The sequence below is a fragment of the Cupressus sempervirens genome, chromosome 8 (genome assembly GCF_028749045.1).
Source record: "Cupressus sempervirens isolate cs-2001-9-10 chromosome 8, ASM2874904v1, whole genome shotgun sequence".
NCBI lineage: Eukaryota > Viridiplantae > Streptophyta > Pinopsida > Cupressales > Cupressaceae > Cupressus > Cupressus sempervirens.
The window spans coordinates 55,391,161-55,406,090 of record NC_143125.1 but is presented as its reverse complement, the minus strand read 5'-3'; the positions used below and the strand labels follow the sequence as shown (position 1 = coordinate 55,406,090).

General features: G+C 36.3%; 1 protein-coding gene across 1 annotated transcript in view; it reads right to left on the bottom strand.

Moving 5' to 3' along the window:
- LOC149541581 (uncharacterized) overlaps window positions 1–6,529 on the bottom strand; it is a 48,023-nt gene extending 41,494 nt beyond the window's left edge. The window contains exon 1 of the mRNA XM_089796779.1: window positions 5,641–6,529. Coding sequence (XP_089652905.1) covers window positions 5,641–6,496 — 856 coding nt within the window. The 5' untranslated portion in view covers window positions 6,497–6,529. The remainder of the gene's footprint in view (window positions 1–5,640) is intronic.
- Between the last annotated feature and the right edge of the window lie 8,401 nt (window positions 6,530–14,930).

Genomic DNA, 14,930 nt, shown 5'->3' with positions numbered 1-14,930 from the left:
CTTTATCTATCAAAAACACAAAAAAAACAATAATGTAAATTTTAATTTACAAAGAATTGAATACAGCCAAGGACTAACCTTATTTGCATCATTAAATGGTGACATTAGTTGCAATACATAGCAAAATTGTGAAAAGGTTGTTTATCTTCCTACCAAGGCAACAAGTGCATCACATTCTTTTCAAAGAAACCTACTCAATTCCCACTGCCTCCCAAGGTTGGCACTAATTTGACTAATTCACCCAAACACACCTATGGATATAATTCCGAGAACTTTACACTACATTATCATTGACGCCATAGTTCAAAATCTCATTCTATGCCACTTATCGACAAGGCACAAAAAAGATTTCTCGACAAATATTGGAGATAAATCAGTAACTTGTCGAGAAAATATCGAGAATTTTTAAAATGACTTAATTTTAATTTAAAATACTTTTTTTCACAAAACTAAATAAGGAGATGCATCTAATGAATTAGTAAATGAGAAAATAAACCAAACAAGCTAATCTAGATATTATATAAATGCAATATGTAACAAAATCTCATCCTCGTGTGGAAGGTCGATGGCTGGCAACCATAGTCTAAGACTCTGAACTTTGAAGCAAACTAAAAATAGCAATTTGTCATTGAAAAAGTTAAACTAATACAAATGTCAAGTATAATATAAAATTAGTCTATGTCTTCCTCTACCCCTTCCCAATAGCTCTAATAAACACTATGGGAGTGGGAGGGGGGTCTAACCCTAGCAGTCCACTGTGGTTGTGGTTGCAGTTGTATCATGCATCTCTTGATATCCATCCTAGATGTAGCTAGTGTTGGCACTAGCAATGACTCCTCATCATCTATATCCTCACTCTTAGTGTCCTAAGTGTCCTGACTCTCACTGCCCTCCTCCTGAATGTCATCCAATTTCAGTGCAAAATTACCCTCTTTCAAATTGGCATTTTCTTGAAAAATCTCTTTGAATCCACTTGCAATCAATCTAGAAGGCTTCCAATGACTATTTCTCTCCACCAAACCCTTTTCCTCTCCTGCAAAGGCTGCAAATTTAAAATGGGCCACTAAATGGTATTTTGTTGGGCTACTCGTGAGATCTTTTCAACTTCTCAAGAGAAGTATGCCACTTCTCGGACATATATCGCCAACTTCTCAACAAGAAGTTTCAAACAGCTAAGATTTTGGCACAAAAACATTGTATTTTCTCACCACTCCAAACTTCTCGCGATAAACTGATATATTGGCACTATTTTGAACTATGGCTAACGTAATTTACTTTGTCATGAGTCCAAGATTTCCATTCAAGTTTTGTTATGAGGAATTTCCAAACCCATAAAAATGTTGGTTTCCTTAAACTCATTCAAAGAGATCGATGTAATTACCCACAATAGAAAAATTGGGGATGCGAGGTCCCAATAGCAAGAGTTATTTCTTAATATGTTGCCATGAGCAAGATGACGGTGACAATTTTGTGTACCTTTGCGATGTTGAATGGGCATCTAGATTTACAGCCCTAATTACAACAATGATCAAGCACACTTTCTTATGTTTAAAAGACTAACATTTCGCTCCAAAGAATGTGAATATAATTGTTTATGTATTGCCAATGCAAATACTATAAATGATGCATTCATAATCTTTTATTCATAAACACTTCATCAAAATTCAACATATATATCTTGCATATAACGTTCTAGTCCCCCATTTCAAGAAATCTCGTCAACAAGAACATCCTTCATATCAACTCTCAAAAGCTTTTGTTTATATTCGGGACTTCAAAATCAAATCAAAATACCTAATGATATCGTCCCTTTAGAACAATACACAACTCCATTGATATCTTCTAGAGCCCAAATTGCAAATAGGTCAAGAATTGCACTAACAAAGATGGCTCCTTGACTCCAAATCTAAGAACTATAGTATTGAGTTTAAACTATGCAATAGAGCTAATTATTTCAATGCATTATGTTTAGCACAATTCCCTAATACTTAATAAAGTAATAAAGTGCAGTTTGCATTCTCATTCATTCCATTGCAACTATTGTGACTTTATTAAATAAATTTATAAACTCACCTATATTAACTTTTCAATATTAGTTTAATAATGTTCTAGTTCAAACATTATATTAAATACTTAATTTTCCTTAGGTAATGAGTATTTGAAGTGCAGGACACTACATAGTTGATGATGTAATTTTATCCCAAATAAGATGAGATAAGTTGTATAAATATCTAAAGATCATTTTTTCTTGTCAATTTGATCTCTAAGATTGATCTCCTTTATCAAATGGAATTCTTTTGCTCAGTCTACTCTCAAAATCTGAATATTACTCTCTTATTGTTGCTCCTTTTTTGCTTGGAATGAAAAACTTCCTAATATTTTATTGGTGAAAGGGCCACCATCTTTCATTAGAATTGAGACACCATTTTTCATTATTACCTTCGAGAATAATATAATATTCCCCAAATTTGTCTCTTCTTTTCTCTTATATTAATTCTTCCTTGCTTCACACCTTTCCTTTTCTCTTCCTTCCTCCCTCCCAAATTGCTCTCCCTTTTATATCTTCCAATGCGGGAGAGGGACATACCTTTTCATTATGTCTACCCTTTGCAAAGGTCACAACCTCCACAATTACCACCCTTTGGATAAGTCACAACCCTTCGTCACTTATGCCCTTTGGAAGAGTCAAAAACCTTTACAGTTACCACCTTTTCAAAAGGTCACAACCCTTCATATCTTTGGTCCTTTAAAAGAGTTACTTCCATATTTTCTTCTCATTTCTGTTTTCTCTTCTATTAATTTTTCCTTACTTCACACCTTCCCTTTTCTCTTACTCTCTACCGCTTTCAGACGAAGTTCTCTTCTCCCTCTGTGTATCTCATGTTTGAGCTAATCAAAACTTTTCATTTCATTTCTTTTAAACCTTCATTAACTTAAATAAATTTTATTTTATTATTTTATATGTTTAGTTCAAATTTGTTTTTTTTTTTTTCCTTTTATATTGTAATTTTATTTTTATTACTTATTAAGTTCTATTAAAGAAGGGGACATCATCATGCAACCTTCTATGTTTTTAGGCCAGCAAATTGTTTCACGCAGTTGGGTTTGTTATCAAATTGACCATCAAGGGAGGGAATTAAAATAACATTGTAATATTTAGTTATAATGGGAAGCTAAGTGATTAGAATAGACTTCACGAAGATTCTACTAGTTTTTTCTCTTCAATTATCTTATGCATGTCATAGTTGTTGATCTTATCCTTATTAGATAGATCTTTCATAATCTCTCATTTAATGAGACATATGCTCTGTTTCTAAATGATGGCCATATTTTAATATCTAATTACTTTCAGTAACAACAAGCACTCAATGACCTTGTCTTCATGCAACACAACATTCGTCTTTGCACAAAAAAGCTGGACATGATTGCTGACGAACTAATTTGCATGTATGACATTGATCTATATAGCAATGGGTCCCATTGAATGAACATCGCCCAAGTTTATACATGATGAGATTGCTTATTTGAAAATTTGAAAAGCAAGCAAATAAGGTACAGAAAAAGTAGCAAAGGTTGAATTGTATGACATCATGGCAAATGATGATGTTGAGTCTGAAGAGCCACTGCCTTGTAGTTCGGAGTGAATCTGCAACCAATTGGAGTAGCATGACAAACTAATTTGCATGCAACACAACATTGCACAAAAAAGCTGGACATGATTGCTGACGAACTAATTTGCATGTATGACATTGATCCATAGAGCAATGGACTCCATTGAATGAACATCGCCCAAGTTTACGCATGATGAGATTGCTAATTTGAGAATTTGAAAGGCAAGCAAATAAGGTACAGCAAAATTAGCAAAGGCTAAATTGTATGACATCATTGCAAACGATGATGTTGAGCCTGAAGAAGCATTGCCTTCTAGTTCAGAGTGAATCTGCAACCAACTGGGGTAGTATGACATAAACCATCACCAAGATCTATATAAATGAGAGAAAAGTGTGAAGTGATGTAACTTGCATGAGTATGAAGTTTTCTATTATAATAATCAGCATTATAATATCATTCTTATCTGTTCTTGCAATCGCATGTTGATGAAACATTGTATTCTTTTAGTAAATATGTGTTCTAGGTCTAAAAACTCTGTCCTGTCCATGTCTAGCTACAGCAAAATTTGGGCCTTTGCTATGGTTTGGGACACGCACATTTTTTTTCTTGTTTTACTTTCTTGGGAATCTATGCCGTGAAACCAAAAAAAAAACATAATGATAAATTTGACAGAATACGCTAAAATTGGCAAATCCATCAACTTTGTGAAACAAGAAATATAAAAGAATCCTCACAGCCTCAGAAACAGATTCTAGTCAGTTGAAGAGTGGAACCTGAATCCAAATCTTGTTCGTTGTAAAGAGAGTAGATACCCATAGTAAAAGCTGAAGCAAAGTTTCTGTGTAGCCATCTGAAGAACATTGGAAAATGGCCCAAATTTACATGTCTTATGAATAATTATGAATATGATATACACTTACCTGAATCTGTAGCAAAGGCCCAGATTTTCCTATTAAGGCTTTCGTATGAACATTTGAATAACATTAAAATGCTCCAATTTTACAAGTCTTGTGAATATAAAGCAAAAGCCCAAATTTGCTATAGTGAAACGTGCAGCAAGGGTCCCGTACTTAGAATAATATTGGAAAATGACACAACTTCACAAGTATTGTGGACATGACCTAGGCTTATCCAATCCAATAGCAAAGGCTGCCAATAACCGAGCAAGAATATGCTCTACATTAATCAGATTTTTCGATTATACAATAAGTAGATTTGCAAGATCAGTTTACTCACGAGATTAATAACAAGGTTGATTTATTCCAAATATTCTGGCATTGGCAAAGTTAGTCTACTCCCAAGATTGATGAAAGATTGAAACCTAAGATTACGATATTTGAACAAACAATAAAATCTAAATGGGAAGGATTTTCCCTTGGAAGCATACACAAAAAGGATCTCATGCTCCACTTCGGCATTTGGCTTCAATGTAACCTAAAGATCAACCATTACTTCTCGGGAAAACTACATATTAACCGAAAAAAATAGATACTTCTTCATCCAAATGGATTTAAACTACCTCACTTTGAAAAAAGACTTGTACCCCAACCAAACATAACGGGAGGCCAAGCTGTAACCACAATGGAGCACAACAAAGCATGACCCACGTCTAAAGCATTTCCGCAGACAGGCCAAGAGAGAGTCGGACTAAAAATCAGTACTCTTATGAAGAAGAAATATCTCACGCGCATAAGCTCATGATCATCTATCAGATCCCTTCTAAATTAGGAAATTATTCTAATAACCGAGCTCAATTTTACAACTGACCTGGCATTTTAGGAGACAATCCAAGAAATAGTGCTTGTACCCCAACCAAACATAACGGGAGGCCAAGTTGTAACCACAATGTAGTACAACAAAGCATGACCCACGTCTAAAGCATTTCGGTAGACAGGCCAAGAGAGGCTTGGAGTAAAAATTAGTACTCTTAAGAAGAACACATATCTCACGCGCATTAGTTCATGATCATCCATCAGATCCCTTCTAGCTAGGAAATTATTCTTAACCGAGCTCAATTTTACAACTGACCTGGCATTTTGGGAGACAATCCAAGAAATAATGCCAGCGCAGGACTTTCTCTGAGGGACACAATCTGCAACAACATTTCACAAAGCTCGTCCTGTTCAAAATCTTTTCCGATCCGAAACGTCACCAAGAGCTGCAAAAATGCATGCACGTCCAATTTACTCGCACTCTCCAAGCTCTTCTCGAGCCCCATATTTTCCCTCCACGTCCTAGCCATCTCCCTCGCCTTTTCCTGAATATCCTTCGCAACCGGCGCATTCTCGTCGCTTCCAAAAACAGGAAAAAGACATTGCAAGAGAGAAATGCATGTCCTCCTGTTGATCGAATCAGCTTCGTCATTGAGCCTCGAACCGCTCTCAGAAAAATCATACTCCTGAATTGCATTAAGAACCGTTTGCGCTCCATTACCGACCATGCTCAGGGCTGCGGGCAACTGGTCCCGTAATTCGGGATAAACCTTACTGTTGTGGATGAGGTATTTTAGCAGCCCTTTCCCGTTCAATCCCCTACAGAAGGCAAGTACCCTACGGCGGACTACAGTTTGCAAAATTTTAGGGATCGAGTATCCACCAAAACTATCTTCTTTCTTTTCTTCATCTTCCTTCCTTGTTTGATTCGCCTCGGCCTCAATCTCAGGCACCTTTTCAACAGCATTTTGTTTTTTTCCTTTCGCCTTTAGAATTTCATACCTAGATAGAAGAGCTTTGTGGAGCTTGCTATAGTATTCTTGAAGTTCGTTGCGCAGCGCGAGGGTTTCGGGTTTATTTCCGTTCGCTCTGCAAAGTTCTGATAAAGCCTTATTGAAGATGTCAAGCTCTGGCTGCAACCGCTGAAGCGATTCCAAGATTGGATCTGTCATTTTGTTGTTTAATGGTTTGGAAAAATATTCACTGCGCGGGGAAATAGGGTTTGAAGTATTATATACTTGCAGCCCTGCATAGGGGAAGCGGACCAGTAGCCGTTATTAATTGATGCTTATAAATAAGATTTTCTCTCAATTTTTTTTGTTTTGGGCTATATGTGGGGCTTACCCCATTTTTCAACTCTTGGGAAAACAATAATTTAGAAGCAGCCATCCCTTAAAATATAAACGGAAGCATTGATAAAGAAACACGGTTAGATTAAGCAGGCTTTCTAATGAAGAAAAATTATATATGGCTCTTTTAAAATGTTTATCTATGATATTCTATTTTCTTTCAAAATGTTTATCTATAATATTGATTATTAAATATTTAATTTAACATTCTATCTTGAATAATTGCTAAGAAATAAGTAGCTAAAATCAGTAATCATGGGATCATTAGTTCCACAAATTATTGCTAAAAATGTTGAACAGGAGCTAGTAGTCAAACTAAGCTTAACAATCGCATGGAAAATACCCCTATCCCATATCTCCATGCCCTATATGTTATTTTTGCTTAATTTTAAGCTTCCTATGCATATCTTAAACCTAGAAATTGATAAAATGAAATCTTCACCTATTTTAATGGAGAATAACATGTGGTTTTACAATTTGTTTAATAGCTCCACAAATTACAGTTAAAAATATGGAGAAGCGGCTACTAGCTAAAATTAGCCTAGCAGCCGCATGAGGACTTGTCCTTTATAGGAGAGTAATGTTTTCATGTTTTAAGGATTTTAGTTTTTTTTCTTATTAGTCTATTCTATTTTAGTTGGGTCTCTCTCTCTCTCTCTCTCTCTCTCTCTCTCTCTCTCTCTCTCTCTCTCTCTCTCTATATATATATATATATATAATAACCAATCAAAAGTAAATAGGATGGAAAGGAGATTTTACTAAGATAAGTTAGCTTGATAAGCATTATTCATATATTTGGTTAAGGTTATTGTGAGTTAGCTAGTTTTATTAGTGATTGATCATCTCTATAATTTACTAAACTTTTTAGACAAGAGCCTACCACAATAAATCATAACACACACACACACATATATTCACTATCTCACTAGTAAAGGATAAAGGGGATGGGGAAAAGAGAGGAGAGGGAGGGGATAGAGAGATGACATATAGATCAAGGAAGAGGAAGAGGAAAAGTAGCCCTTCAAGCTAGATTAAGCAGTCTTTCTAATAAAGAAAAATTACATGTGGCTCTTTTATTGCCTCCTATTTTTCCTTAAAATGTTTATCTACGATATTCTATTTTCTCTCAAAATGTTTATCTACAATATTGATTTTTAAAATTTTAATTTTACATTCTATCTTGAATAACTGCTAAGAAATAAGTAGCTAAAATCAATAATCATGGGATCATTAGTTCCACAATTGTTGCTAAAAATGTTGAACAACAGCTGCTAGTCAAAATAATCTTAGCAATCGCATGGAACATGCCCTTATCCCATATCTCCATGCGTTATCTCCAATTTTTGCTTAATTTTAAGCTTCCTATGCATATTTTAAGTCTGGAAATGGATAAAATGAAATCCTCACCTATTTTAATGGAGAATAACACGTGGTTTTACAATTTGTTTAATAGCTCCACAAATTACAGTTAAAAATATGGAGCAGTGGCTACTAGCTAAAATTAGCCTAGCAACCAAGAGATATCATTTTGAGGTGCCTATTGCACTCATGTAATTTATGAAAATAGGCACCTTGAAAAGGATATATCTCAAAGTATATATTTCACATATATGATAATTAAATATAATATATATAATGCTCTCTCTCTCTCTCTCTCTCTCTCTCTCTCTCTCTCTCTCTCTCTCTCTCTCTCTCTCTCTCTCTCTCTCTCTCTCTCTCTCTCTCTCTCTCTCTCTCTCTCTCTCACACACACACACACACACACACGCACACACACACACACACGCACACACCGCGTGTGCGCACGTCCCTTCTAATTATTATCTCTCATCCCTTTCCCTATCATCTCTTCCTCCTTCTATACCCTATACATCTAGCTCATGTCTCTCACCATTTCTCACATGCCCCTTATAATTACCACCCCCCCTCCATCCCTCACCATACCTATCTATTTTGAGTTGTAATTATCCTCCTTCTTGAGCTCTGTCTCATCTCCTGCCTCTTATTTACCCTAGCATAAGAGTTGGCATGACCTCTCACCATCTCTTGGCTCATATTTACTATTTATCTCTACCTTGTGTCTATCACCCTCTCCCCCTCCTCTCACTCTATCTCACATGCCCCGCCCCCCCCCCCCCCCCCCGCCCCCATAATCTCTCTCTCTCTCTCTCTCTCTCTCTCTCTCTCTCTCTCTCTCTCTCTCTCTCTCTCTCTCTCTCTCTCTCTCTCTCTCTCTCTCTCACACACACACACACACACACACACACACACACACGTGACCCCTCTATAATTAGTATATATTTTTCTGACTTTCTCTCCCCCTTCCCTTCCCATTACCACCTCTATGTAGTTTGAGCCTTAATTACTCCCCTTCTTGAGCTCTAGTAGGGAGGTTGGATGAACCAAACACATATTCATGCTCTTGGTCTTCTTACAAGACTCTTAGGGTTTCTCTCCCACACCATTTTCCACCTATAGGACCTTAATTGCCTAAGGATCCCCTGATCTCTCTAGCGAATTGAGCTACCAAGAAAGGTTCCTCAATCAAGTCAAAACTTGATGCATTCTCACTTCATTCACCATAGTCCTTAAAGCATCATAAAAGCTCTTAACCTCCAAATCTTGAACTAAGCCTTGTGAAGGTGTGAAGGTATTGTCAAACACTTCAACTCAACCAACTAGGTGTGTTAGAAGTCCCATTAGATTCATCTTCCCATCTGATTTCTTCATTTCTTTACGAATAGGCCTAAAAGGCTATTAGCCCTAATTAGGTTTCCTATAGCAAGAAAATAAGGTTTTTCTCCCGACCCTTCCAAATTAACCCTACAACTTTGCTTGGGATTCTTGGATCATGTACCAACCTCTCAAGTATTTTTGGGGTCTTGGGGTCACCACCTTTTGTACAGTACCCTGACTCAATTTGAGTGAATTTGGGGGTTTTAGGGCTCTAACTGTTTGTCTTGTAAGTTGGGAGGTGTAGGTTTATCAACATGATTGGTATGACCACACCCTCTTCACTACACCTTGGTGGGACTTCTATATTTAATCTCCAAGTGGAATCTTGGCTCTATCTATCCACCTCTACAAGTTATGTTGATTTCTCCTTAGCCTTCCCTAGCTAGACTCATCATAGGCTCGCCTAGGGCAAGACTTTAAAATATGGGTTCCCTACATTTGAGGGCCCCTGCTTATATACACATTATGTACATGGAGTCTTCTTACTATTCCCAAGAGGCTGTACAGATTGGATGGTGGGAAAGTGAGTTAGAACTCCATCTTTACCAACTACTTGGACAAAACCAATGACAGTGCTAAACCAAAACAATTTCACAAAAAGCAATACAAATTAATCAAAACACTTATCTAATGCCACAAAGAATGAAGAAAATAAAATATTCATAGGTTTCACAAGTTGCTCTAACTCCTAATTACCTATTGTCATAGAGAACAAGAAAATTGCTCATTAAATTGCTCTAATTAATGTTGATTGCTCAAAATACTCAATTCGTAAAATGGGCATCCAACTTTGCTCATAGGTCTTGGAATGCCTTATATAGGTTAGTGGTTATTTTTCCCTTAGGACTCTTCTCCATTGAGTTGTAACTTTCGTTACAATGCTGCAAAGCTGCACAATGCAACTTTTACATCTTTATAGCAACTTTTTCTCAACTTAGTCAAATGACCTCCAATGCTTCCCAAACTCAACCAAGAACCTCAACTAAGGTGAAAACAACATCCTAACACATCCTAGACCCTATTTCCCTCATGATGATGTCATCATCATGCTTTGGGCAATCAGAGGGCTTTACAACTTACTCGCCCCTAATTGCAGCTAACAAAAGTTTCTAAGACCCTATGAACAAAATTTGTATTGTACTACTACCATGGTCAACATGACCTTATGCAAATCACATCAAAAATGCCATAAGGCACACACCCACACAACTGAAACAAGAAACATTTAGATTTCCTAAGCAATCCCTAGTTGCTCCTTCACCAAGCTTGATCTCATTTCCTTTATCTTTTTTTGTTGTCTTTATATGTGGCTTAGTTGTTAGTCCCCACCTTTATAGGCAAAGAGAAATATTTTTAAATGGGCTGATTAAGATTTTTTTTTTTTAGAAACTAGTAACATAATATAATTAATTTACTATACTTCTATAGTTTATTGTGGTTAAATAATAATATTTTTAGGATTTTAGTTTTTTCTTATTAGTCTATTCCATTTTAGTTGGGGTCTTTAATTTTTTCTTTTTAAAAATAAAATATAATGACCAATCAAAAGTAAATAGCTAATAAGGGAGAAGATAGAAACAAGATTTTATTGAGATTAGCTAGCTTGATAGGTATTATTGATATATTTGGTTAACATTGTTGTCACTTTCTAATAGTTAGTTTTATTAGTGATTGGTCGTCTTTATAATTTACTAAAGTTTTTAGTCAAGAGCCTACCATGATAAATCAAAAAACATAATAACTACCTTATGTACTTTTTTATATATAAAATAAGCCAAGAGATAGCCTTTAGCCTTTTGAGGCGCCTATTGCACGCGTATAATTTATGAAAATAGGCACCTTTAGAAGGATATCTCATGGATTATATATACGTGTGTGTGTGTGTGTGTGTGTGTGTGTGTGTGTGTGTGTGTGTGTGTGTGTGTGTGTGTGTGTGTGTGTGTGTGTGTGTGTGTGTGTGTGTGTGTGTGCATATATGTATATATGTGTATATATGTGTGTGTGTGTGTGTGTATACACACACACACACACACACACACACACATATACATATATGTATACATATATATGTATATATGTATGTACACACACACACACATATATACATATATGTATACATATATATGTATATATGTATGTACACACACACACATACTGTTAGAGTAATAAGATATTGTCTTATTAATTAAATCATTTTGATTTAATTATAAAGTCATTTATTATCTCTAGTTTACTCAAGCTAAACTTTAAGCATACAATAATAAATTATTTTATTAATTATTATCATGTAACCTAGGTTTACCTCTTAGAGTTTTGATCTCCTTTTATAAGGATTGATCTCTTTGTAATTTATTAATTCAGTTCTGATAATATCAATCTCCTTTTTGCTCATCAAGAATGTCTCATATGTGGATCTGGGAATTCCAGCCTCCATTGCTTTTTGTTTCTCTCTTTCTGTGATAGGTGTTTGCATGTAGGTGATTTTTGGGAGCTATGGGGTTGATATTTCATCAACTTCAACATGGTATCAAAGCTCTAGATCTTCATGCCCTTGTTTTGTTTATGAGAGGTTTGGCTTGGCTTTCAAATCTTTTTTTTCCCTTTTTTCTTTCAAAGGGTTTTATTTTTAAGAGGTCTTTTGTATTGAATCTGAGGTCCACTGATTTTCGATGCACTTTAAGCCCAAACAGACATCATTGTTGAGCTCAGAGCACCCAAAAACCCCTATCTTCATATAAAATTTGTCCAATTTGGATACAACTTGAATCTAAGGCAAAATAATATTGCTTTTGTATTGGACATGTTTCTTGAGGCGATGATTTTTGTTTTTGGTGCACAGATTGAGATTTTTTGGCACAAAATTTGAGATTTTTGGGCATGAATTTTGAGATTTTTCAGTGAGCAAATTGAGATTTTTTTCATGTAAATTGAGATTTTTGGGCATGCAAATCAAGATTTTTGCTCTACATACCAAAGAAATTGGCATGAAAATCGAGATAGTTCTAGTGCAAAACTAGCATGCTTTTTTAGGTGATTTATGGTACTAGTGGGCACATTTTGAGACATCTGACATGGATCCCAAGGCAATAATTTGTTTTACCCTTCCAACATTTTTTTTGACCTACCTATGGTTTTTTGGTCATAACTTGCTCATCTAGACTTCATTTTTCGCAAACAAAAATATTGTCAAAAAGTTGGTTCTGAGCCCATTCTAGTGGTATAGGTTATTTTTAGTTTTAGTGTTCTTTTGATAGTTTTTTTTGTTGTCAAAGTTAGGATTTCTATTTTGCACTCCAGGAGATATGTTTTGCGACATTCTATTTTCCAGATTCTGCCTGAAGCACATCCCATTCAGTTTTTTACTTTTTTGCGTTCTAATGGATATCTTGGTTGTTTTAGGTACAAGGATTGATTTTGTTGTTTCAGATGATTTTTCATGGGTTATTAATGTAGGTACACACTGATACCACTAATGTAGGTATGCTCTGATACCACTGACGAAGGGCCACACCACCCTTACCAACTCACAACCAATAATGCAACAATATAAAGACAATTTTATTATACCTGAAAATTCAATAGCAATTACAATAACATTTTTCCAAGATCTCTCAAGATCCAATCCAAACCCAAGCTAGTCCAGATCCACACTCTGGTAGAAACCTCCAAGATCTCAACTTGTGCTCGCAAGCCACCAAGCAATCTCCTTGTTTCTAAACCGCAGCCACTAGCTCTTCTCACAAACTTAATCCAAGATCCAAGTGTAAACTGCCTCACATTCGGCGCTCGGTCTACACACTCACAACTCCACCATAATCCTGCTGTAAACTGCCTCACATTCGGCGCTCTGTCCACAGACTCAGGAAAACTCACTCTTCACTTCCTCCTTCTCTCTCACACCTTGAAGCCTTCACACTTTCTAGCTTCTACTTCTCAAACTTCTCCTTGAGCTTTCACCTTCTTCTCAAGCTTGATTTAGAAATGCTCATAGGCCTTGCTTAAATAGGCACTTACCACCCCATGCATGACTTATCCACAACCTTCTAGAATTCCTCCACAACCTTCTACATCTTCCACAACCTTCTACATCTTCCACAACCTTGTATAACTTCCAAAACTTTCTACAATATTCATAACTTTCTAAAATTCTTCCCACACACCTCGATAAATGAAATGACAACTATTTATTTTTTTATTTTTTCCTATTATGCCACCTATGCACCTCGAAAATAGAAATCCTCTTTTTCTTTCTTTTCTCCTTTTTCCCCTTTTTTATTTTTTTATTATTTTTTCTCTAATTTTCGTCACTTTCTCTCTCCTCCACTTTTTTTTTTTTTTTTTTCAAAATTTTTTTTTTTCAACTTTTTTTTTTCCCCAATAATTTTTCCATGCAAGATGCTCCTGCATCAGACTCCCCCGGTAGATAGAAAAGTGTGTCCCACACTTTGACGCCAAAAGAAAGATCTACCACCATCTTCATCTTCACCAAAGGCTTCCACCTCAATAGGGACAACAAAACCACCATGAACATCTTCCACATCTGCATTACTCTATCAAACACTAGAATCTCAACCATCCAATCAACAAGCTCATGCCCAAGAACAAACTGAATGTAATGCTTCATTAGCAAACTCCCATTCACATCAACAACTAGTGCGTCCATACTAGCAATAACAAACTCCACATCAGCATCCACATGTACATTTCCATCAACACATGCCAAACTCTCAACACTAGCAACCTCATTGCTCACAACAAGATGCTCTGCAATACATAACTTACCTCCAACAACAACTGGATCATCCACAACCAAGTGCTCTGCAACATACAAGTCACTACCAACATCAACTAGATCATCCACAACCGAGTGCTCCACAATCTCCTCAACCAATTGATCATGAAAACCAACATCTGTCCCAACATCAATAACATTAGGAATATCTTTAGCAACAACCTTTAGTTGCTCTACAGGTTTTGCATCAGGCTCCACAAACTGATCAACAAAACCATCCTCTTCCACCTTGACCTTCTTAGCTTTAGCATCCAATCGAGCAAACATCTTAGAAAAATTCCTCTCCACTATATCATGGATTTTCGCAATCATCTTAGGGTCCAATCCTCTTGGAGCCATCTTCCAAGATTTTCGTAAACCCTCTGCAACAAATCCTTCCTACGCTCCTTGTGACAACCTTGAATTGTTTGCAAGTCAGATCGCAACCTGCCACCTCGCACGAACAATCAGGAACCACATCACAAGTCTAGGACAACGGATTTGCAATCCACAAGCTTTGATAAACTTTGCCCAACCAAGGTCCTGGTACAAACTGCCTCACACTTCGGCGATCTGCTTGTACACTCAGGATCTCCCGCTCTGATACCACTAATGTAGGTACACACTGATACCACTAATGTAGGTATGCTCTGATACCACTGACGAAGGGCCACACCACCCTTACCAACTCACAACCAATAATGCAACAATATAAAGACAATTTTATTATACTTGAAAATTCAATAGCAA